Here is a 23,553-nt window from a genome sequence, read left to right on the forward strand (position 1 = left end):
TACCTCGGGTGGATCCGACAAGTCCACAGGAGAAGGTACGACCGGTGCATCAGGGGATGGTTCCATTTCAAGATTGAACGGCACAAGCGGACAAGGAGTAGTAGAATGACAAGTCCATCCTGGAGGAGCATCATGGGAGGAGTAGAAGGGGGTGTCTTCAAAGAAAGTCACGTCCCTAGAGATAAACATCCTCCGAAGGGTAGGATTGTAACAGACATAACCTTTCTGGGTGCGAGAGTACCCCAAAAAAATGCACCTCATAGACCGAGGATCAAGTTTATTTTTATGTGGGAATGTAACATGAACAAAACACGTACATCCAAACACTTTCAAAGGAAGAGAAAAAGGATCTTCATCATTAAATAACACAGAGTAAAGAGTTTTATGATGAAGAACTGATGAAGGTAACCTATTAATTATAAAGCATGTTGTAAGTATAGCATGAGGCCAATAGAAATAGGGTACCTTCATGGAGTAGAGGAGGCCCCGAGCAACTTCAAGAAGATAACAATTCTTTCTTTCAGCAACACCATTTTGTTGAGGAGTATAGGTACATGATGTTTGATGAATAAGCCCATTACTCTCACAAAATAATTTGAAGTCATGAGACACGTATTCCTTAGCATTATCAGATCTAAGGGTTTGAATTTTCTTCCTAAATTGTGTCAAGACCATAGCATGAAAATGTTTAAACAAAGGAAGAGTTTCAGAACGCTCTTTAAATAGATATAACTAAGTCACTTGAGTAAAATCATCAACGAAAATGACAAAATATTTAACTTGGGAAATATTTGAGACACATAAAGGGCCCCATACATCAGAATGTATTATCTCAAAAGGAGTAGTACTTGTAGTTGTAAGACGAGGAGAATATGTATTCCTGACATGTTTACTTAATTGACAAACCTCACAACTGAAATTAGAAAGTCCTTTTAAAGATGTAACCAAAGAACGAAGTGAAGGGGTAGACGGATGACCAAGTCGGTTGTGCCAAAGTTGGGCCTCAGATGTGGTGGATGATAATGCAGCTAATGGTGGAAGAGTGAAGTAGTACAAACCCCCCTTTTCATGGCTGCCACCAATCACCCGCTTCGTAGTGAGATCCTGAAAGACACAAGAAGACGGTGAAAAGGTGATAGAGCAATTTAATTATTTGGTCAATTGACTAACCGAGAGCAAATTTAAAGGAAATTGAGGAACAAACAAAACATCTTGAAGGGGAATAGATGAAGTAAGAGAGGAGGAACCTTTACCAAGGACCTTGGTTTGGGTACCATCAGCAATAGTAACGAATTTATGAGGATAACAAGGAGATAAGGACTGCAACAAGTGTTTGTTACCTGATAGATGTTCGGAGGCCCCGGAGTCGATGATCCAAGAGGAAGAGGAAGAAGAGGAAGAAAGCATACCTGAGGCAATAGTAGTGGCAGCAGTAGATGATGAGGGAATAGATGATTCCATGAAGGATTTCATTTTCTAAAATGCGGGATAGTCCTCAGCCGTAAGAGTCACATTTTTGGATGATGATTCAGCCTTATCTTCATTTTTCTCAATGTTAACTGAGACTGGGTTAGCTGTGGCCCAATCAGGCTTGCCATGAAGTTTCCAGCATGATGCCACAAGGTGGTTCTGATGGCCACAATAAGTGCAAAGTTGAGGCTCAGTACGGAAAGAATTCTGACCAATTCTACCACCTCTATTTTCAGCCCCTCTCATATTTCTACCCCGTCCTCTGGATGAGGAAGAGATTCCCCGATTGCCAGAGAACATCGCCGATGGAGCATCAATAGGAGGAGGGGATGGATCCGGTATTCAAAGTAATGTAGCACTAATATCATCGAATGATGGAAGAGCAGAAGAACTTAGAAGCTGAGATTTGGCCACCTCAAGGTATGGTTTAATATTCGATAAGCAAATGGCTGCTGCCAAAGCTTCTCTTTGTCATTCTTGAACGGCAATATCAGTGGAATATGGCTGAGCTAGGTTCCATTCTTGAAGAAGACCTCGAAACCGTGCCAAAAATTCATGAATATTATCTCCATGTTTCGTATGCAGCATGTTTTGTAAGACATCATATATTTTTTGTAATAAAGCAGTGCTTGAGTAAAGCTTGGCACAAGTGTCCCATATGTTCTTGGTGGTTTCCAAGTGGATCACATTGTTTGCCACCTACTCTTCCATGCTATTAATGAGCCAACTTATTGCCATGTTATCATCCTTAACCCACTTATGGTAGGACGCATCTTCTTCATCAATCGGAGGAGGAAAGTTAACAACGTGGCTCAAGAGGTCACGAGTAATAATAACCCTCCGAACCGATTGTGACCAGCTCATATAATTGGAGAGACCTCTAAGTGAAATTGTAGTAATACAGAGTATATCACTCTTATTACTATTGTATCCAATCTCCATGATGAGGCAAGTTGTTGTGGACTCAGTAGCACACCGAGTCACACAACGAAGAAGACAACAACAACTCACTCAATAGGATTTAATTCTTATATTTCTTTGAGTAGGATTTATTTCTTATATTGTTTTAAGTAGGATTTATTTCTTATATTGTTTTAAGTAGGAGTTATTTCTAATTACTTTATATGTAAGGGCATTATGGGAAATTATTGTAACCCTAACTTTAAAACTCCCTATTTAAGGGATAGGTATGAATGAAATAGGTAAGCTTTGAGATTTTAGAATAACCTAGTCTAAATAGGTTGAGATCACCTCTTGATCTCGAGTTTAGGATTTACTCTAAAAATCCAACCTATCCTTCACCCTCCATTGCCATCCATCTTCACCCAAATTCATCCACCATCATCCCTACTAAGAAAAGGAGCTTCCTGCCCCTTTTCCAAGCCCAAAGAGGAGGTCTATCCTCCCTCTTGGCAGCAGCAGCAAGAGAAGCCGAATTCCTCCCTTACCAAGCAGCAAATTGAGGATTTTTATCCTCAAATCTTGAGCAAATCCTGGTGCAACGTGGGAGCTGATCATAGCATCAAAGAAGAGGTATTAATCTATCCCAAAATCGTGTTTCAAGTTATTTAAGAAAGAAGGATTGCATTCTTAGCTAGAGCAGCAACAAAGAGGGCCAAACCCTCTTTGCCGTGACCAAAAAAAAAAAGAGCACCTTGCTCTAGCAAGGTCATCATTGCTGTGGGGTCTTCTATCTAGCACAACAACTCGGTAGGACCCTCGAAAAAGGATCTTTCCTCCTGGCCAAGCACTGGTTAAGGAGAAATACTCATACACAAACCCTTGACGTGAAGTGAGTAAATTCTGAGTGCTGGATTCACAAATCCCACGCCGTGTTACTCGATCCATGACCCGGGACCGTAACACAAGTAAAATATGGAGGTCAAGGGAAAAAGCCTTCTTCAAAGAATAGTTACTCAATGTAATTTGAAGAACCCGTAGACCAAATCAGTCACCAACAAAAGAGAACAAGAACCAATTTCTTTCACGAGGTCAAACACCAAATTATTAACAATTTTTTGCCTTTAGAAAGTGATAATAACATCCAGCCATCACTCAACTTCTCTTGTATTCATAAGAACAAAGAGAAGAAAGTATATGCAACCGATTAGGCAATAAACAAAAAATTTAGAGAAGATTTAATGGCAAACCATGACATTTGGAAGAGATTTATCTTCAGCACATGGGAGACTTCAATGTAAACAAAAATTCAATTGTTGAAGTTAAAAAAAAAGGGAACTACAAAGGGTAAATGACTGCTAGAATTTCATCAAACATATAATGGGCATCCAACAACATAACACAAACCCATGAGCAACCTTAAGTAGGAGAAGATACATCAACATGTGTTGGAATTCTACCTCAAATGAGATGGATCCAAATTACATAAAGGTAATTGAATTTCACCCATCAATCTTAATAAGATGCAAACAACAAATGATCTTGATCACTCTTGTAATTGATTTACAAGGAGTCAAGATTATAACATCAATTTAGTCATAGAAATAAATCTTTACAACATATAAAGATTTGTCTTGACTTGATGTGACTCAAAATTCAAGAAGTAAATAAAAACAGTAAAAAGGAGTACGTAAATAAGAAAAAGAAACAAAAAAAAAAACGTAAATAAGAAGAACATGAACTTATCTCTTCATGACTGAACTCCTTTTACAACTTCTTGAACAGATTTCATAATAACTCCATGAAGAGAGATCCTAAACTCTTTGCTCTGATAGCATGTAGAATTTAGGATCTCATGAAAGGAACTTTAGATCAACAAGAAAGAAGAAGAAGAGAGAAGAGAGAAGGAGAAGAGAAGAAGAAGAACGTGGAAGGAGAGAGTTTGGATTAAGGGAGAAGAGGGTTGCGTCAAAAAGAAAAATGAGGGTTGGACAAATTTTTGGAAAGAGAGGAGAGTGCTTCAATGCCCTACCTCTTAACCAATGCCTTTATTTATAGTTTTACAATGCCCTTAGGGCTACAACTTGATAAAACAAAAGACATAAAAGGAACACATATTTACCCTTCTATGTCATCTTTATGGAAAATACCATATTTTACACATATGTCACTCCTTTTACATGTGGGCTTCTTATCTTGAGCTCGTGGGCTTGAGCCCATCTTCCAACACCAAAAACGATGGCAAAAAAAAATTGGATGTCATTTTCTTCTTCTCCTACTGAGACCAGCAGCAAAGTTCTTGTCCATCATTCAATTAGCAACCTTGTGTTTAATTTCGTGGATGAATTGTCTGCTGCTCTTACCGTTGAGGGCCTTCATGAACAAAACATTGATGACAAGGAGGGGGATTTTGGGAAGGCTCTGAAGAACTCAGCAAGGGAGATGGGAGTGAAGGGAGATGCCAGGGTAACAGCCCAGACCTTGCAGGAGATATTCAAGGATCCATTGGAAATATGTGTGAAGGATGGAGCTCTAAGTGGTGTTATGTGTTCTTATAATCACATCAATGGTGTTCCCTCTTGTGCTGATAACTGGCTCTTATCTGCAACCGTTAGAGGAGAATGGGCTCTTTATGGATACATTGTTGCCGACTGTGATTCACTTGAAGTCATGCACCATGGTCACAACTGGCTGAATGATGCACCAAAAGATGCAGTAGCACAAACCTTAGAAACTGGTTTGGATATGGATTGTGGCGTTTATTACACCAACTACGCCTTCCCTGCTTTCCAGAATGGCAGAGTCCGGGAAACAGAAGTGGACAAGGCCTTGAGAAATCTCTATGTTGTTCTAATGAGGCTTGGTTTCTTTGATGGAAGCTCTGATGGTTACGATTCACTTGGGAGAGAGGATGTTTGGACCATAGATCATATCGAGCTTGCTGCTAAGGCTACAAGGGAAGGAATTGTCTTGCTCCAGAATAACCATTCACTCCCTTGGAACCATCAGAAGATGAATTCAGAAAGGGAGAGGGAATTGGAGGGACGCGTTACTGTCATGATAGTCAGATTCTGCTCAGATTTTGCTTCATGATTGATGCTCAGGGACATTGTGGCTCTTGTTGGTTACTGTGAGCATTTCCCTATCTGTGAATGATGTGTTAGAATGTTGTGGTTTTAGGTGTGGATATGGTTCTGATGGGGGCTATCCTTATCGTGCATGGCAGTACTTTGTTCAGAATGGAGTTGTTACCGAAGAGAATGACCCTTATTTTGATGACATTGGTTGTGGACATCCGGGTTGTGAACCCGTGTATTCCACTCCTAAGTGTACAAACAGGTGTACTATGAAGGACATGCTTCGGCAAGAGTCTAAGCACTACAATGTTGAGGCGTAAAGAATCAGTTCAGCTCCTGCAGACCTCATGGTTGAGGATTATGTCAATGGTCCTGTGGAGGTCACTTTTACTGTATATGAGGACTTCGTACACTACAAAACCGGAGTTTACAAGCACATTACAGGCGGTGAAATGGGTAGGCCGTGCAACTTTCCCAATGGGGGACATTGTAAGAATCTTGCTCCTCAGTATGAGAAAGCTGCATCTGTATTGAGCAGCCATGACCCTCCAGTTGCTCTCGCTAAGGCTGATGCCAATGAAGAGAAAAACAAAGAGCTTGCAAGTCTGTATGATGTGAAGGGTTTTCCCACACTTAAGATCCTACGCAATGGAGGGAAGACTATTGATGATTCCAATGGTCCCAGGGATTCTGATGGGATTATAGCATCTCTCAAGAAACAAGTGGGCCCTACAGCCACTAAAATTAAATTTGCAGAATATGCTGGTGACATCATCGATGAGGTAATGATAACTATTTTGGGGATTTTTCTTGACTTCATATGTGCGGACTATGAAAACTTCCCAGCTTTAGCTGAAGGTGATGGCATAGGCTTTCTTTTAGGTGAGGTTGCAGCAGCCCAAGGTGCCTTCGAGTATTTTGGCCTTAAGGAGGCCCAAGTGCCTCTCATTATCATACAATATGAAGAGGGCCAGAAATTCCTCAAAGCAAAGTTGGAGCCTGACCACATTGCTTCTTGGTTGACAGCATACGCGGAAGGTAAACTTGAGCCATTCAGCATATCAGCGCCTATTCCAGAATTTAATAGTGCATCAATCCAGGTTGTTGTTGTTGCTAGCCTCCAAGAGATGGTTCTAAACTCTGGGCACAATGTTTTGTTGGAGTTTTCTGAACCATGGTGTGGGCATTGCCAAAAACTACTACCTATACTGGATGAAGTAGTTGTCTCCTTTCAAAATGACAAGGATTTTGTTAGTGCCAAAATTGATGCCACTACAAATGATATCCAACCTGGTACCTTTGGTGCGAAGGGCTACCCTACTTTGTACTTCTTTTCCTCCAATGGAAAAATATCACAGTACATGGGGAACAGATCAATGGAAGATATTTTTGACTTCATTCAGACGAATAGAGATCTGGCTGTAGAACAAAATGCTGCCACAGACCCTAGTTTCGAGCTTGAGGACAAGCTCATTCCTCTAGGGGGTGTAATGTTATGAACACAATAACATTATTATTTTATTGTTTTTCGTTATTTACTTTATTTTATTTCATTTTAGGCCACAGGGGTATTTTTGGGAATATTTTATTTATAGGGGTATTTTTGTAATATTTTATATTAAACCCTAACAGGGTGAACCCTATTTAAGGGATAAGAGTAATGAGAAAGACAAGCATTGCGAATTAGGTTAAATCTAGCGTAAACAGGCTTGAGATCACCTTCTTAATCTCGAGGTTAGGGTTTTCCTAAAAAACCCACATTCTCTCATCCTCCATTGATCTTCATCATCCCCATGTCTTCCTACTATCCCTACAGTAATGCATGGAAGACCCGTAACCCGTGGCAAATCCCAGATTCTCCCAAAGAATCCTTGTGTCAGATCCGGGACCGTAACATCTTTGTCCCACAGTCCTATCAGGAGGCTCTGAGACATCCAGGGTGGAAGGTGTCAATGGAAGAAGATATACAAGCACTCTATGAGAATCAGACATGGTTGTCATAGATCGTGTAACACAGCGTGGGATGGATAGATCTAGAGCTGAGAGGGTAAGTTTGATAAGCCCGGATCTAACACAAGGAGGAAGACGATGAATAGGAAGGATCATTGTGAGGTTTTGAGTTTTTGAAGGAGCTCCCCCTTAGGTCTCGTGAGAGGGAGAACCTGACATCGTTTAATCTACTGTTTAACCTACTGAAATTTTCTTTCCATTCATTACCTTAACAAATAGTTCACACCAACAAGAGGTTAGGCAAAAATTACAAAAATGCCCCTGAGGCATATTTAAACCCAAATAGCATAAAATATAAAATAAATTAAATGACTACTTAACTAACTCAATCAGGGTAATTAACTCAGCCATGGTGTCTCAACCTGACTCGGCTCAGTATTTGGTCCATAACAACTCACCCCTCCTGGAGAACGAGCATGTCCGCGTGCTCGAAGGTTGAGTGTGCTTACCGAAACGTATCCTCCCCAGGTTCGCTCCATGAGTCGTAGGTTCCACCAAAAAAAAAAAAAAACAAAACAATTTTTTTTTTTACTGGTCAAGTGTAGGAAAGTGTGTTGACTGTCGCTACATCTCGCCCAACAGCAACGCTGCCCTCCCTCAGTCCCAGACTCAGTATTCCAATACCACAACCAACCTCCAGAACAGTTGCATGGCTCTTGAGGGAAGAACTATCTGTCAAAGTCCTAGGCAAGAGTACTTCCCAGGAGTCACCCATCCTAGAATTACTCTCGCCCAGGCTCACTTAACTTCGGAGTTCTGAGTCAGATACCTAGCTAATACAACCCGAAAAGACTAGCCGTTTAAGGTGCGTAAAGCCAAGTATCTAACTCAGAACACAAACTCTAACAAGAGTGGACGGAACCACTCTGACACCCACCCTGCCCATTCTGGAGCCGCTTCTCACGGGATACGAACGCGGGCCGTGGCGTGCCTAGCTCTGATACCATGTCAAAGTCCTAGGCAAGAGTACTTCCCAGGAGGTCACCCATCCTAGAATTACTCTCGCCCACTTAACTTCGGAGTTTTGAGTCAGATACCTAGCCAATACAACCCAAAAAGACTAGCCGTTTAAGGTGCGTAAAGCCAAGTATCTAACTCAGAACACAAACTCTAACAAGAGTGGACGAAACCATTCTGACACTATCAACTGTTGGGGTACATTTATCTCGGTCATCTGCTTCCCCACCAAAACTATGCAAAAATGCATCCTCCGACATGAATGGTTTCAGATCTAATGTCTTCCCTTCAGGGACAGAGGCGCCAGTAGTGCCAACAATGATAGTATGGAAGGACACTTCTGCTGAATTGCCTCCAAATTTTCCAAATTCAAATACTGGGGCTGTGAAGAAAATTACCTCATAGACCTTCTTGGTGAGCCTCGCAAGGACTGAAGATTTGTCCAACTGTGCCATGCTAGGCCCAGTAATGTAAAAAATGTTCTGTTGCCCTAGTGTCATTCGAGAAATGTACTGATCCAGTGATGCTATCTTGAAGGCAGCCTTATATCAAACCATCAATCTATTTTTGGGAAGATCCTCTGAGTGCCCTGATTTATCAATGGGAGCAAAGTCGGAGTAGAGCGCCTTGTCTTCAACAGCCAGACCAATCTTGTAAGACCATTTGTTTGATGCCAAGTCTATGGTGTTGTTCCCACGGATCAACATAACTAGGCCACAAACAATTCCAAAAACGGCCTCTGGTTGTCGTTCATCTGTTAATTTACCAAAACTTTGCTTGAGGTAATCATCCAAAGTGACAACTCCAACAACTTCACCATCTCCATCAACAACCATAGCCATATGTTTCCCAAAGCAGAACTCATTAAGCAGATTATGGACTAGTATACTGTCCGGCACAAAATAATTCCATTCAAAAACAGGAAATCTGGACCATGGATACTTCTCTGTCAAGTCAAGTAATACATGTATTGCAGCATTAGCATCAATGGCAATCACATCTCGTAGATGAGTCATGACCTCTCACACATGTTTTTGTCGCAAACAAGACCTATTTTGTATGATATCCTGCCAAAATACTGCTTCTGAACCATGTAATTCAGTTCCACATCGCAACAGGCCTAAGAACTCATCTCGGGTCACAGTTGGCTCACTGACTACCTCCACACCCATTAATTTCATTATCTCAGCTGACAGAAAGTTGAACATCCTAGCTGCAAATTCTTTCAGCTGTTCATCAACTATGCGGTCAGCCTTGTTCTGGAAGTACGGGTGCACCCCTGGGAACGTGTCAACAATCTCCTGATGATTCTGCTCAAACCGTCCCTTTAAATTTTTTATAACCGTTGACCTAGCTCCAATAGCTTCAGAAAGAAGTTTGGCATCGCCAGTTCTGTTGGTCAAGCTATCAACATTTGCACACACACTGGCAGCAATACTGTCAGATTCCACCTTCACATCGGCAACAAGTTCAAGAGGCTTATACACACTACTGTCCACACTGTCTTTTGTAAATTTGGCCGCTGACATGGGAGCCCGCTCTGATACCAAATGTTAAGCCTATATCTAACACAGGGAGGAAGACAATGAATAGGAAGGATCGATGTGAGGTTTTGAGCTTTTGAAGGAGCTCCCCCTTAGGTCTCATGAGAGGAAGAACCTGACCTCGTTTAATCTACTATTTAACCTACTGAAATTTTCTTTCCATTCATTACCTTACGATGCATACAAATAGTTCACGCCAACAAGAATTTAGGCAAAAATTATAAAAATGCCCCTGAGGCATATTTAAACCCAAATAGCATAAAATAGAAAATAAAATAAATGACTACTTAACTGACTCAGTTAGGTTAATTGACTCAGCCATGGTGTTTCAGCCTGACTCGGCTCACTATTTGGTCCATAACAAAGTTCTTACACTACTGTACTCGACTAGAGCTTAACAGTAGCTTCCTATTGTGCTCGACTAGATCTGAACAGCAGCACACTGCTGTTCTCGGATGGAACTGGATAGCAACCTCCTAGTGTGCTTGATTAACAGAACAACTACGCACTATTGTGCTCAGGTAGATCGGGACTACAACACTCTACTGTGTTTGACTAAAATTGAACAGCAGCACTTGAAACCAATGTACAAGTTCAATGCAACTATTCTGGGCTTGAACTCAGTAAAACGGAAAAGGGTAGGGAAGAAAAAGAGATAAATGGGGATAACCAGAGCTCAATGAGGGAAACTCCAACCTTAGAGTTCGACAATGGGGAACTCCAACTCTGAGCTCGTCAAGGAGAACTCGGGATCCTGTTTTTGGGCCAAAATGATACTTGCCTCTTCATATTCCATCTTCCCTCCTACATAAGATTGACGCCAACTAGAGGTTAGGGCAAAATTTTAAAAGAATGCCTCTGTGACATATTTACTCCTAAACTGATATAAAATGCAGTAATATAAAACTAAAGAATTTAGTACTCAGTGACTCAGCCACGGTGCCACTGAGTGACATGACTTGCTATCAAGTTCATAACATCATCGCCCCCTTGGAGAAAGAGCTTGTCCTCAACCTCGAAGGTAGAAAAGGCCTGGCCAAATGTCTCCACATCTTCCCATGTTGCCGCCGCTACATCTGTGTCAGCCCATTGGATGAGAATGTCCCACTTGTTATGAAGTTGGCGGGCTTGCAATTCTATGGCTGGAGAGAAAATAACATTCCCCTCCTTTACTGGCGGTAAGAACAGAGGCAGAGGTGGTGCTGGACCCCTGAAGGGTTTGATGAGGGACACATGAAAGACATTGTGAAATTGAGCATCTTGTGGAAGTTGGAGCTGGTACACCACTTGGCCAATGCACTAGAGAACCAAAAAGGGCCCAAAGAATTTGGAGGATAGCTTGGGGCAGGGGCCAACCAGAGACTGTTGATGGTAGGGTTGAATGCGAAGGCACACATAATCACCGGGGTTGTACGTCACATCTCTGTGGCCCTTGTCATAGTATGTTTTCATCCGAGACTGAGCATTCTGGAGGTATTGGGTGGCTGCTTGAATTACCTAATCACGGTCCAACAGTGCCTGGTCAAGGGTGTCAACTTTGGTGGAACCGGCCATATAGGACAACAACTTGGGCGAATCCCTGCCGTAGAGGACCTTGAATGGAGTGGCTTGCAATGCGGTATGGAAGGATGTATTGTAACAATATTTGGCCCAAGGGAGCCATTCAAGCCACAGTTGAGGGTGGTCGCCCACAAAGTACTGTAAGTATATTTCCACCATGTAGTTAACAACCTCAGTCTGCCCATCGGATTGCGGGTGATAAGAGGAGGAAAAGTTCAGCTTGGTACAACATAATCGGAAGAGCTATCTCCAAAAGTGGCTGGTAAAGACCGCATCACGATCGCTCACTATGGACTCCAGAATGCCATGCAAATGAACAATATTATCGAAAAACACTTGAGCTACTCATGAAGCTGTATACGGATGAGCCAAAGGGATAAAGTGAGCATACTTTGAAAATTTGTCAACCACCACCAATAGGACGGATTTTCCAGAAGTTTTGGGAAGCCCATCAATAAAATCCATGGAAAGATCAGCCCAAACTTGTGTGTAGGGCGAGTGGTTGAAGGACTCCCGTTGGGGATAAATGTTCAGCCTTGTTGCATTGATAGGTATGACACAAGGCTACATATTCAGCAATTGTGGACTTCATACCCTGCCAGTAAATTTTGGCCCTGATCCGATGCAATGTCTTTTGAACGCCCTCATGAGTGCTATCATGGTAGGTGGATAAAATTATTGCAACCAAGGGAGAGGAGAACAGTAAATAGATGTGATTGTCGTACATAATGGTGTTGTGTCGTATAGCCCACCTGCAGTCCATGTTTCATGCCATGATCTTCTGTGACAGCTCCCGGAGTGCTGGATTAGTCCGCTATGGAATTGAGCAAGAGAGTATTTGGCTGGCTAATCGCATCGACTTGGTGTGGTTCCTCCATATGTCGGGATAAAGCATTAGCCACCTTGTTCAATTTGCCCGGCTTGTGTTCCATTATGAAGTTAAACCCCAATAATTTGTTGATCCAGTGTTGCTGTGTGGACGTCGAGATGCGTTGTGCTAGCAGAAATTTGAGGTTGTAATAGTCAGTGTGGATGAGGAAAGTGCAACCCCACAAGTAGGGCCGCCAGTGTTGAATCGCCTTAGCCAACCGAATCAGCTCGCGTTCATAAGCGGGTAATTTCTGGTGATGTGCTGCTACTTGCTGGCTAAAATATGCAATGGGGTGTTGTGCTTGTTGTAGTACCACCCCAATACCGCCTCAGGAAGCGTCACACTCCACCACAAATAGGGCCTCAAACTTTAGAAATTGCAAGACTGGAGTGGAATCTAAAGCCTGCTTGAGTGCCATGAAAGATTCCGTTGTTGCCTCATCCCAAATGAAGGTGTTGCGCTTGAGAAGACTGGTCAATGAGCTGGCTAGTGGTCCGTAGTTTTGTATGAATTTCTGATAATAGCCCGCTAGCCCCAAAAATCCTCTTAAGGCAGAAATCTTGAGCGGTTGAGGCCAATTGGTGATTGTTGTAATTTTTTTTTGGGCCCACTGTGACGCCCTCTGCTGAGATGATGTGGCCAAGATAGGCAACTTGGGCCTTCCCAATTGAACATTTGGAGCGTTTCACAAAGAGATTATGTGCTCGAAGGAGTTGGAAAACAAGTCGTAAGTCTTCTAAATGTTGTGCTCTTGATGTGCTGCAAATCAGAATATCATCAAAGAAAACCAACACAAATTTGCGAAAATAATCATAGAATACCTCATTCATCAAAGTCTGAAAGGTGGACGGTGCATTGTATAACCTGAAAGGCATCACCACAAATTCGAATCCATGGTGGGTACGGGAATGCGGTTTTCTTGTTATCTGGAGGATGCATTCTGATTTGGTGATAACCCAATCTCAAATCCAACTCGGTAAAAATTGTTGACCCATGCAATTTGTGCAATAGCTAATCCACCACTAGTATGGGAAACTTGTCTTTGATGATTTTTGCATTGAGCTCCCTATAGTCCACACTGAACTGCCATGTACCATCATGTTTCTTAACTAGTATAACTGACGAATAAAATGGGGAACGGCTGCTATGGATAAGGCCCTGTTCTAGCATGGTCTTGCACTGCCATTTGATTTCATCTTTCTGGAGATGTGGATACCTGTAGGGTCTAGCCACCACTACATTGGATCCGGCTTTTAAACAAATTCGGTGGTCGCGGTGCCTCAATGGGGGGAGCCCGGATGGCTCCCGAAACAAGTCGATGAACTCCTCTAGTAACTTGTCTATGTTGCTGCTTGTGTAATAGGCGGCTGCAGCTTGACTACCCCTAAATAGCACCGGTTTGCCTTCCAACACAAAGCTCATTGTTAAGGTCGAGAAATCCCACAAAATTAGGCCTACTGTATGCAACCACTTTACCCCGAGCACCATATCAAATTCAGCTAAAGGAATAACAAAAAGTTCAGTGGTAAAGTGGGTGTTACCAATGGAAAATTGTACCACCTTGCAGACATTGTAGCTTGGAACCTTCTCACCATTGGCAACTGAAACTGTGGCAATTGGGTGAGGTTGGATCCCAAGTTGGAGGTGTTTCACCGCTATAACGCTTAGGAATTTGTGAGTGCTGCCCGAGTCCACTAACCCCACCAGTTCCTAGTCAGTAACCTTTGCTCTCACTTGCATGGTTTTGGCCGACTTCTGTCTAAGAATGGCATGTAAGGAAATTTCTGGTTCGGCCTCCGCTTGAGTACCCTCAGTTGGTTCTTCTTTTTCTGCCCATGCTTCTAACTCCGACCAAAACAATCTTTTGCATTGGTAACCAGCCCGGTAAGGTTCATCACAATTATAGCAGAGGTTATTCGCTCTTCGGTTAGCCATTTCCATCCCGGTTAATTTTTTGATATATGGGAGTGGTGAGTTGTTGGTTCTAGTGGTTTTTGCCATAGTATGGCCAGCATTATTTTTGGGTGGTGGCACTAGTGGCCCTGTCACCAGAGGCGAATAGTTCCTCCCCCTGCCACCCAAGCGCACTGGTTCTCCCCCCTTGCCAACCACTCCTCCTATGTTGAATGTGATGTCTTGCTTCCATTGCCTCGAGCCAGATTCATAGCTCGGCCCAAATCAATTGGCGCGTGGAGCTCCACCTCTAACTTCAACAATTCATTAAGCCCTTCTATAAAATATTTACATGCTGGTCTCTTCAAACTAGGTGGCTTGCTCAAGCTAGTTTTTCATAAAATTGAGTTTGGTAAGCTTCCACCGAACCGGCCTTAACAAGACCAAGTCTCCCAAAGGGTTGCTGTAAGCTGGCGGTCCAAACCATATAGTGCACATCTCTTTAAACTCTTCCAAATCTATGACAAAGTGGTCCAATTCCACTTGATGGAACCAAAGTGTGCTTCATCCAACAAGTAGAAAGTAGCTTGTTGGAAGACAAAGCCCAAGCCCACACGATCAAGGTTGGCCCACATATCAAAGTGTATTAGAAGATAGGCCCAAGCCCATAAGACCAAGGAAGATCCATGGATCCAAGAGAAATAGAAGATGTGCTCAAGGCCAACAAATCAAGGAGAAGGCCCATAGGCCCACATACAGTGATGGCAGGATGTTAAATAAAGGGTCATCTCATAGAGATGATATTGATGTAATTATGTTAAAGTTCCAGGGTTAATACCCTAAACCCTAAGTTTATGGGTATTATTATAATATTGTAGTTTCATAAATCTATAAATAGAGCTTCAGAGGGGAGGGCAAGGAATAATTAATTCCATAACCCTTCTTCCTCCTGTTTTCTTCCAATGGGTTTCTTTCCCTTTTTCTCCATGAGTTAAATTCATGGAGTCATGAAAATCAACATGATATCAAAACTTTGATTTTCAAGACTCGTAACTATGGTTTTCAAAATTCAAGAAACCCATTATTTTTTTTCTTATATTGATGCTTCTTTTTATAGTGTCTAGAATTCCTTTTTTTTATTTTCTACTATTACACTGTTATTTTGGTTTTTTTTTTCTTTAGTTAATCCCAATTCAGAAATCTTGCTGAAATCAAATTGGTGGTTTATCATGGGCCTTAGTCAATTGTGCCATCGGTACCTGAAATCCTTGTATCAAAGTATCCAACTCTGATCATGAAGTCGGAAGAAACAATTGTCTCTTCAATATCTGCACAATCATTTGTTTCATCATGAAGACGATGGGCCATGGTAGTCGAGACCTTCTTTGAGAATTACTGCTAGTTGCAGCGGCCTGAAGAGTGGCTAAAGGATTGCTGGTTTTAAGAGGAGAAGATGATCAAAGCGCAATGTTCTACAGGCCCAGAACCCACCTCGTTCGTTTTCGAGCAGATTCAGAGTCCGACTCCGGCTTTGACTCCACCACTCGTCTCCAAAGCGTGGAGTTCCAGTGGCACAGTCCGGAGCGTGGATTCCACCACTTGCACTGGGTCCATATGAGATAGTTGTTGGAAGTTACTGCTGCTCTTCAACGGTCTACGCTAGCATCGTCGTCGTCTGTCGAAGCATCCCAGTCACCGTCGCGGCTGCTGCTGCAGAATTTTTTTGGACGATCTTCATTGCCATCCAGTTTTCGTCTGCCCTCCAGAAAGTGAAGCGGAATTCAGCCTAAATCACGGAAACAAAGCAAGGAAAGCAATGAATTTCCGTTTCCAAGCACTGTTTCCACCGAGAGTCCTTTGGCCACGGGGAAGATGATACGGTTGCTGTTCCAAGAAGATGATTTTTTGGAAACTCCAAAATTTTTCGCTGGAGTTTTCTTTTTTTCCAACTGCTACTGTGGGATCCTCGGTCCGAACGTTGCTGGTATTCAGAAAGTTTCCCTCTAGTTTCTGCTGGCCGAGAGTCGGAGAGGAAGCAGAAGATACGAAATATTATGTTTCCAAACTTAGGAAACATAATTTATTAAAGTATGGTCCGCTTTGTTCTGGCGCAACAGGGACTCGCCCGAGTCAATTCAGTGCGCCCGAGTGCACCAGCCAGACCGAGTCAACCCAGACCAACTCGAACCGAGTCAACTCGGATCCGGATCAACCTGGCTCGGGCCACTTATTTTCTACCTCGGTATACGTGCCCAAGATTTCAGCATGACTCGGTAAATTTTTTCTGATTATTATTTTTGAAGCATTGACAAATTATTCCTTGTTCAATACATTATTTAGAGTAGATATGTGCATTGGACTATTTCATGGGTCATTTTTCAAGGATTATTTTGGGTCATGTTAAATGGGCTTGAGCCCATTTCAGTTACTGTTATTATGTCTTTTGATGAGACATTATTATTGAAGAAGAGGTAGTCTTATACCATTATTTTATGTCCCCGATAAAAATATCAAATTGTTGTGGTTGGGAGTCCATGACGGAGGAACTTCATCCCCATAAAAAATATCGAATTTATTTGGGGTTGGGAGTCCATGACGGAGGAACTTCATCCCTGTAAAAAATAACCAATTTATTTGTGGTTGAGAGTCCATGAAGGCACATTATACAAAAAATATTTTATACATCATTTGCAGCAAGACGGGAGTTCATATTGTTCTCTCACCCCTAAGGGGGAGAATTGGAAGACATGGCCCAAGCCCACACGACCAAGGAAGGCCCAAGGAAGGCCCATATATCAAAGTGTATTAGAAGATGGGCCTAAGCCCATAAGACCAAGGAAGACCCATGGATCCAAGAGAAATAGAAGACAGGCTCAAGCCCCACAAATCAAGGAGAAGGCCCATAGGCTCACATACGGTTATGGTAGGATGGTAAATAAAGGGTCATCTCATAGAGATGGCATTGATGTAATTATGTTAATGTTCCAAGGTTAAAACCCTAAACCCTAAACCCTAAGTTCAAGGGCATTATTATAATATTGTAGTTTCATAAATCTATAAATTGAGCTTTAGGGGGATGACATGCTTATCAAGCCACTTCAGGTGGATGATACTAGCAGGGTTTTTGACCAAATCTCACAAAGGAAGTTAATTTGTTGCCATCCAATGATGGGGAGACACTGTCTTCATGGATGTCTTGCAACAATGGTGGGTTTATTCTCACATGGGGTTCAGCAGATTCTGGTGGAATGTCTTCTTAGCCGGTCATGGTCTTCCCAAAAGGGTGCAAGTTATAGTTCAAACTGTTGTTTGGTTGCTTGTCTTTGTGGTGGATTACCAAGATTAATAAAAAAAATGGCTTCTTGGGTGGAATGTTCCAGTTTTGTCGTCCAGAGGGCTGACACAGATACCGCGGATGCTACTTGGGAACAGGTGGAGACGTTATGAGGCCGAAGGTGTTGCTAGAGAGTGTTGTTGTTATTTCAGTCCTCTCCACTTGTGCCCAACTGAAGGACTTAAATAGTGGTATGTGGATTCATGACTTGGTTCATAGAAACAAAATTCCAATGAGTAGCAATTTAATACTGACCTTGGTTGATATGTATGCCACATATAGCGACATCAAAGATCTGTATTCTGTTTTTGATAGCAGGGACCAGCAAGTTCTACTAGCATGGAATGCTCTCATTGCTGGTTACTGCAAATTAGGAAACCTTACCAGTGCTCACTCCATCTTTTTTAAAAGGGACAAGAAGAAAATATTCATCTCGGCCTTATGCTGCAATTTTTGTGGAGCCATAGCAGCTATGTACTTTTTAGCTGGTGTGCTAATTCTTCATGCAGGTGCAGGGTTTCTCATCTTCTTGGTGGTTGTTCTCATGGTAGTTACATTGACATGGCATTATGGAACCATGAAAGAGTTTGAGTTCGATTTACAGAACTGGGTCTGCATGAACTGGCTAATTGATCTCGGTCCAAGTCTGGGAGTTTCTCATGTCACAGAAACCAGGTTGTTGATGCACATAGATCTCCTCCATAATATCACCATTTAAAAAAAAAATTTGCATCGAGTTGATATATTAGGCAAAAAGAATTTGGAGCAAGTGATAATAGGATCTGTACTGAATTTAACTTGGGCACCCGTGAGAATGTTTCGTCATAATCAACTCCATAACACTAAGTGTAGCCTATGGTGATGAGATGGGCTTTACGATGAGCCATGGAACCATCGGGATTGTTCTTGATGGTAAAACCCATTTATAGCCCATGGGTTTCTTCTCGGAAGGAAGCAGAACCGAAGTCTATGTTTGATTCTCATATTAAGAATTCATTTCCTCTTCCATTACTGCCTTCCTTCCTGGATGTCTCAAAACCTCCTAATATGACTGTGGGATAGATAAAAAGGAGATGGATGCAAGACATTGGCAACAAAAAGAAGACAATAGATGGTGAGAAACAAAATTTGACATAGGATGAGAAGTGGAGGGCCTAGTGCAAGTCTTAGGCTCCATTTACAAGTCATGGGCCTAGTATCAAATTGTGGACAAAATATGATAGGTGAAGATGGGTTTACCTCAAAGGGGTCCGTAAAATCCACGAGTGTGGTATTGGCTGCTGCTTCAGGGGGTTGAAGGAGATCCACATCAAGTGGCACAATAGGTCTCAGAGTTGTTTGAATTGATGAAAGACCCGGAGGAGCATCTTTGGAAGAATAAAAAGATGTGTCCACAAAAAAGTAACATCCCTAGAGATAAATACCTTTAGAAAAGAAGGATTATAATAGACATAACCTTTTTGGGTATGAGAGTAACCCAAAAAGATACACTTAAGACATTTAGGATCAAGCTTACTCTTCTAGGGGGATGTGACATGAATAAATCATGTGACGGGGTCTTCATCAGGAAATAACAATGAATAGGGACGTTTATATTTAAGCACTAAAGAAGGCAACCGATTAATAAGAAACGAGGCAGTACGAATGGCGTGAGGCCAGTAAAAATATGGAGCATTCATAGAATAGAGTAGGCCACGGGCTACCTCTAGGAGATGTTTGTTTTTACTTTCAGCTCCACCATTTTGTTGAGGGTGTTAAGAATTAGATGCCATAATTCCAAACTAACGAGAACAATAATAATAAAAATGGAAGAAGGGAAAAGTAAGCATGGAAAAAGCACAACAAGATTTATACAGGTTCACCTCAAGGCGAGATTACGTCCTGTCTTTTACTGTTATAGTAATCCACTATGAAGATTAAATAGTTCACAAGAGAAATCACACACTTATAGGTGTTTCTCTCTAACCTATTTCATCTTCATAGTGTATTATTGCAGTGGCGGAAGACAGGATGTAGTCTCACCTTGAGGTGAACCTATATAAATCTTGTTATGTTTTTTTATGCTTGATTTTCCCTTCTTCCACATTTATTATTATTGTTCTAGTTAGTTTGGGATTAGGGCGTCTAATTCCTAGCAACTGGTATCAGAGCTTTGGTTCATGATTGAGACCAATGGCTAGTGGAGAAATATAGACACTTGGAATCAACAAGCTCGATGGTATGGATTTCGCATTCTAGAGGATGCAGATTAAAGATTATTTGTACAGCAAAAAGCTGAAAGCACCACTTTTGGATATGAAACCAGAAGGCGTGAAAGATGATGAGTGGAATCTCCTCGATAGACATGTATTGGGAGTAATTCGGTTAACATTGTTGAAGAACGTTTCTTACAACACGGTATTGGAGAAAACCACAGTGAGGATGATGAAGATTTTGTCTGGCATGTATGAGAAGCCTTCCTTAAATAATAAGGTACATCTCATGATAAAACTCTTCAATTTAAAGATGACAGAAAATACATCAGTGGCATCGTATTTGAATGAGTTTAGCACAATTGTCAATCAATTGACCTCAGTTCAAATTAAATTTGTTGATGAGGTTCATCTTTTAATACTTTTGAAGTCTCTACCAAATTTTTGGGAGCCTATGAGGGCTGCAATCAACAACTCTGTAAGCAAAGGGAAGTTGATTTTTAATGATGTTTGGGATACTATTCTTACAAAGGAAGTTCGTAGAAAGGACTCCGGAGAAATGTCGACATCTAATTTTTCCCTAAGTATTGATACTAGGGGACAGAACTTCGAGAAGAATTCCAATAAGGGGAATGGTAGAGGGAAGTCAAGAAATGAAAGAAACAAGTCCAAATTCAAAAGGAATGTGGAGTGCTAAAATTGTGACAAGTCTGGTCACATAAAGAAGAACTACAAAACACTAAAGAAGGATGAAAAGAAAGACAATGTTGCAAATGCGGTGACTGGAGAAGTTAAAGATGTTTTACTCTTATCGGTTGATAGCCCTATTAATTCTTAGGTGTTAGATTCAGAGGTTTCTTTTCACACCACTACTGAGCTCATGGAGAATTATATTGTTGGAGATAACGGGAAGGTGTATCTTGCTGATGGAGAACCTTTGGATATTGTCAGTATTAGTATTGTCAATTTGAAGATGTCAAACAGATTAGTGTGGAAAATTCACATGGTGAAACATGTACCAAAGTTGATGCGTAATTTGATCTCAGTAGGGTAGCTTGATGATGAATGTCCTAATGTGACTTTTAATGGTGCTGCCTGGAAAGTCACTAAGGGAGCCATGGTTGTTGCTCGAGGAGTCAAAACTAGAACTTTGTACATCACTTTCAGTTGTGGAGACACGGTTGCACTTGTTGATGCTGTTATTGATTCTGATTTGTTGCATTATAGGCTCGATGACATGAGTGAGAAGGGAATAAAAGTGTTTCAGTCCAAAGGGAAGCTATCATAACATTTTGTGTGAATACTGTATCTTTGGCAAGCATAAAAGGGTTAGCTTTTCGAAGGCTGGAAAGGAGCAAAAGACAACAAAGTTGGAGTTGGTTCACACAGATGTGTGGGTGCCTTCAATTGTTACCTCCCTTGGTGGTTCTAACTACTATGTGACATTTATTGATTATGCAAGTAGAAAGGTATGGGTTTATTTCCTGAAAAAGAAATATGATGTCTTTGATACCTTCAAGAGATGGAGAGCAGTGGTTGAGAATGAGACTAATTTGAAGGTGATGTGTCTGTAGTCAGATAATGGGGGAGAATACATTCATACTAATTTCAAGCGATACTATGTTGATAATGGAATCAAGATGAAAAAAAACCATACCTGGAAAACCTCAACAACATGGTGTAGCTGAGATGATGAATAGAACTTTGAATGAGCATGCTAGGAGCATGAGATTACATGTGGGATTGCCAAAGATGTTCCGGTCTGAGGTTATTAACACCACCACCTATTTCATCAACAGAGGTCCCTCAACACCATTGGATTGTAAAATACCAGAAGAGCTCTGGAGCGGCAAAGAGGTAAACCTTTCTTTCTTGAAAGTGTTTCATTGTGTTTCTTATATTCATATTGATTATGTTGCTATAAATAAACTTGATGCTAAATCTAAAATATGTTTCTTTATTGGCTATGGTGGTACAGAGTTTGGTTATCACTTCTAGAATGACCAAAGTTGAAAGGTTATGAGGAGCATGTCAAAGTCCTAGGCAAGAGTACTTCCCAGGAGGTCACCCATCCTAGAATTACTCTCGCCCAGACTCGCTTAACTACGAAGTTCTGAGTCAGATACCTGGCCAATACAACCCGAAAAGACTAGTCGTTTAAGGTGCGGAAAGCCAAGTACCTAACTCAGACCACAAACTCTAACAAGAGTGGACGGAACCACTCTGACAGAGCAAGGATGTGATCTTCAATGAAGGTATCTTTTATAAAGACAAGTTGAGAACAGATTTTGAGAGCACAAGCAATGAAGCTAAGAAGTCTAAAGTTATTCAGTTGAGAGATCTTCCAGTTATTGAGATGGATAAAATTGCTCAGGAAGATCAAGAAAACATACCCCCAAAAGTAAATCAGAACATTCCTGTGACAGAAGTCAGGAGATCTACCAGAACTAGCAGACTACTACAGAGGTACTCTCATGCACTGAATTATATTATTTTGACAGATAAAGGTGAACCAGAGACTTATGAGGAAGTTGTGCAAGTTGATGAATCAACCAAGTGGGAGATTGTTAAGTTGTGGAGCCTAATTAAGGTCTTACGCTGAGTTGGTCAACGATATATTGACTTTTGTTTCATTAAAGGCAATTAGGGAATTTCTCTCTTGTAATACGGTTGCCCTAGCTTTATCTTTAATTTGGGGGGCACCGCTATTAGGGTTTTTATGTTCTTAATCTGAGAAGCATCTCGAGTTACAGCCCGAGAGGTTAGAGAGAAACACCTATAAGTGTGTGATTTCTCTTGTAAACTATTTCATCTTCATAGTGGATTACTACAACAGTGGAAGACAAGACGTAGTCACACCTTGAGGCGAACCTGTATAAATCTTGTTGTGCTTTTTCAGTCCTTTTTTTTCCCTTCTTCCGCATTTATTATTATTGCTCTCATTAGTTTGGAATTAGGGCGTCTAATTCCTAATAGGGGTGTAGGCACATGACGTCCGACGGATAATGCCCTGATCTTAACAAAAGGATTGAAATTCACTAAAGAGGTACTCTTTGGCATTATCGGAATGAAAAACTAATGTGTTTTTTTACCAAACTGAGTTTTTACCATGGCATAAAAGGACATAAAGATGGAAAAAATCTTAGACCTTTAACCATGTGACTCGAGTAAAATCATCTACAAATGTGACAAAATATTTAAATTGTGAAATATTCGAGACACTCAATCGTCCCCATACATCATACTGAATTAAGGAAAAGGGAGCAACACTTAATTTCAACTTGAGGAGAATATGTCGTCCTCTGGTGTTTGTTCAATTTTCATACGTCACAATTTAAACTAGACAATGTTTTCAAAAAGGACATAATTATTGAAGTGAAGTTGTTGACGGATGGCCAAACAGGTTGTGGCATAATCTTGCCTCTATTAGAGAAGTAGAAATAGCAGTCACCGAAGACAAGTCCAAGCCCCCCCCCCCCCCCCCCCCCAACCTGTTCGTGGTCTCCATCAATCACCTATTTCATTGTTAGATCCTAAAAAAAATAGGAAGAATGTGAGAAGGAAATGGAGCAATTGAAACGTTTGGTGAGGTAGATAACAGACACTAAATTTAAGTGAAACTGGGGAACAAAGAAGACATCAATAAGCATAAGTGAAGGTGTAGTAGAGGTGGATCCCATTCCAAGAACTTTGGTGTGGGATTCGTCGGCTATGGTAACAAACTTGTCTAATAAATAGGGAGCAT

The 23,553-nt window shown here is 41.4% G+C and overlaps 1 protein-coding gene across 1 annotated transcript; it reads left to right on the forward strand.

Annotated features, from left to right (window-relative positions):
- The first annotated feature begins 5,794 nt into the window (after nt 1-5,794).
- LOC137963235 (protein disulfide-isomerase-like) lies at nt 5,795-6,946 on the forward strand. Its single transcript, XM_068810401.1, has one exon. It carries the CDS (start codon nt 5,795-5,797, stop codon nt 6,944-6,946), a length of 1,152 nt encoding a protein of 383 aa, XP_068666502.1.
- The last annotated feature ends 16,607 nt before the right edge of the window (nt 6,947-23,553 follow it).

Source organism: Aristolochia californica, unplaced genomic scaffold (assembly GCF_029961685.1).
Source record: "Aristolochia californica isolate CCGP_79_NKW_82.1479 unplaced genomic scaffold, dmAriCali1.0.hap1 SCAF_4, whole genome shotgun sequence".
NCBI lineage: Eukaryota > Viridiplantae > Streptophyta > Magnoliopsida > Piperales > Aristolochiaceae > Aristolochia > Aristolochia californica.

What these genes read in the sequence shown, in the direction of transcription:
- LOC137963235 (XM_068810401.1), top strand. Translation starts at nt 5,795, where the DNA reads ATGGTTGAGGATTATGTCAATGGTCCTGTGGAGGTCACTTTTACTGTA.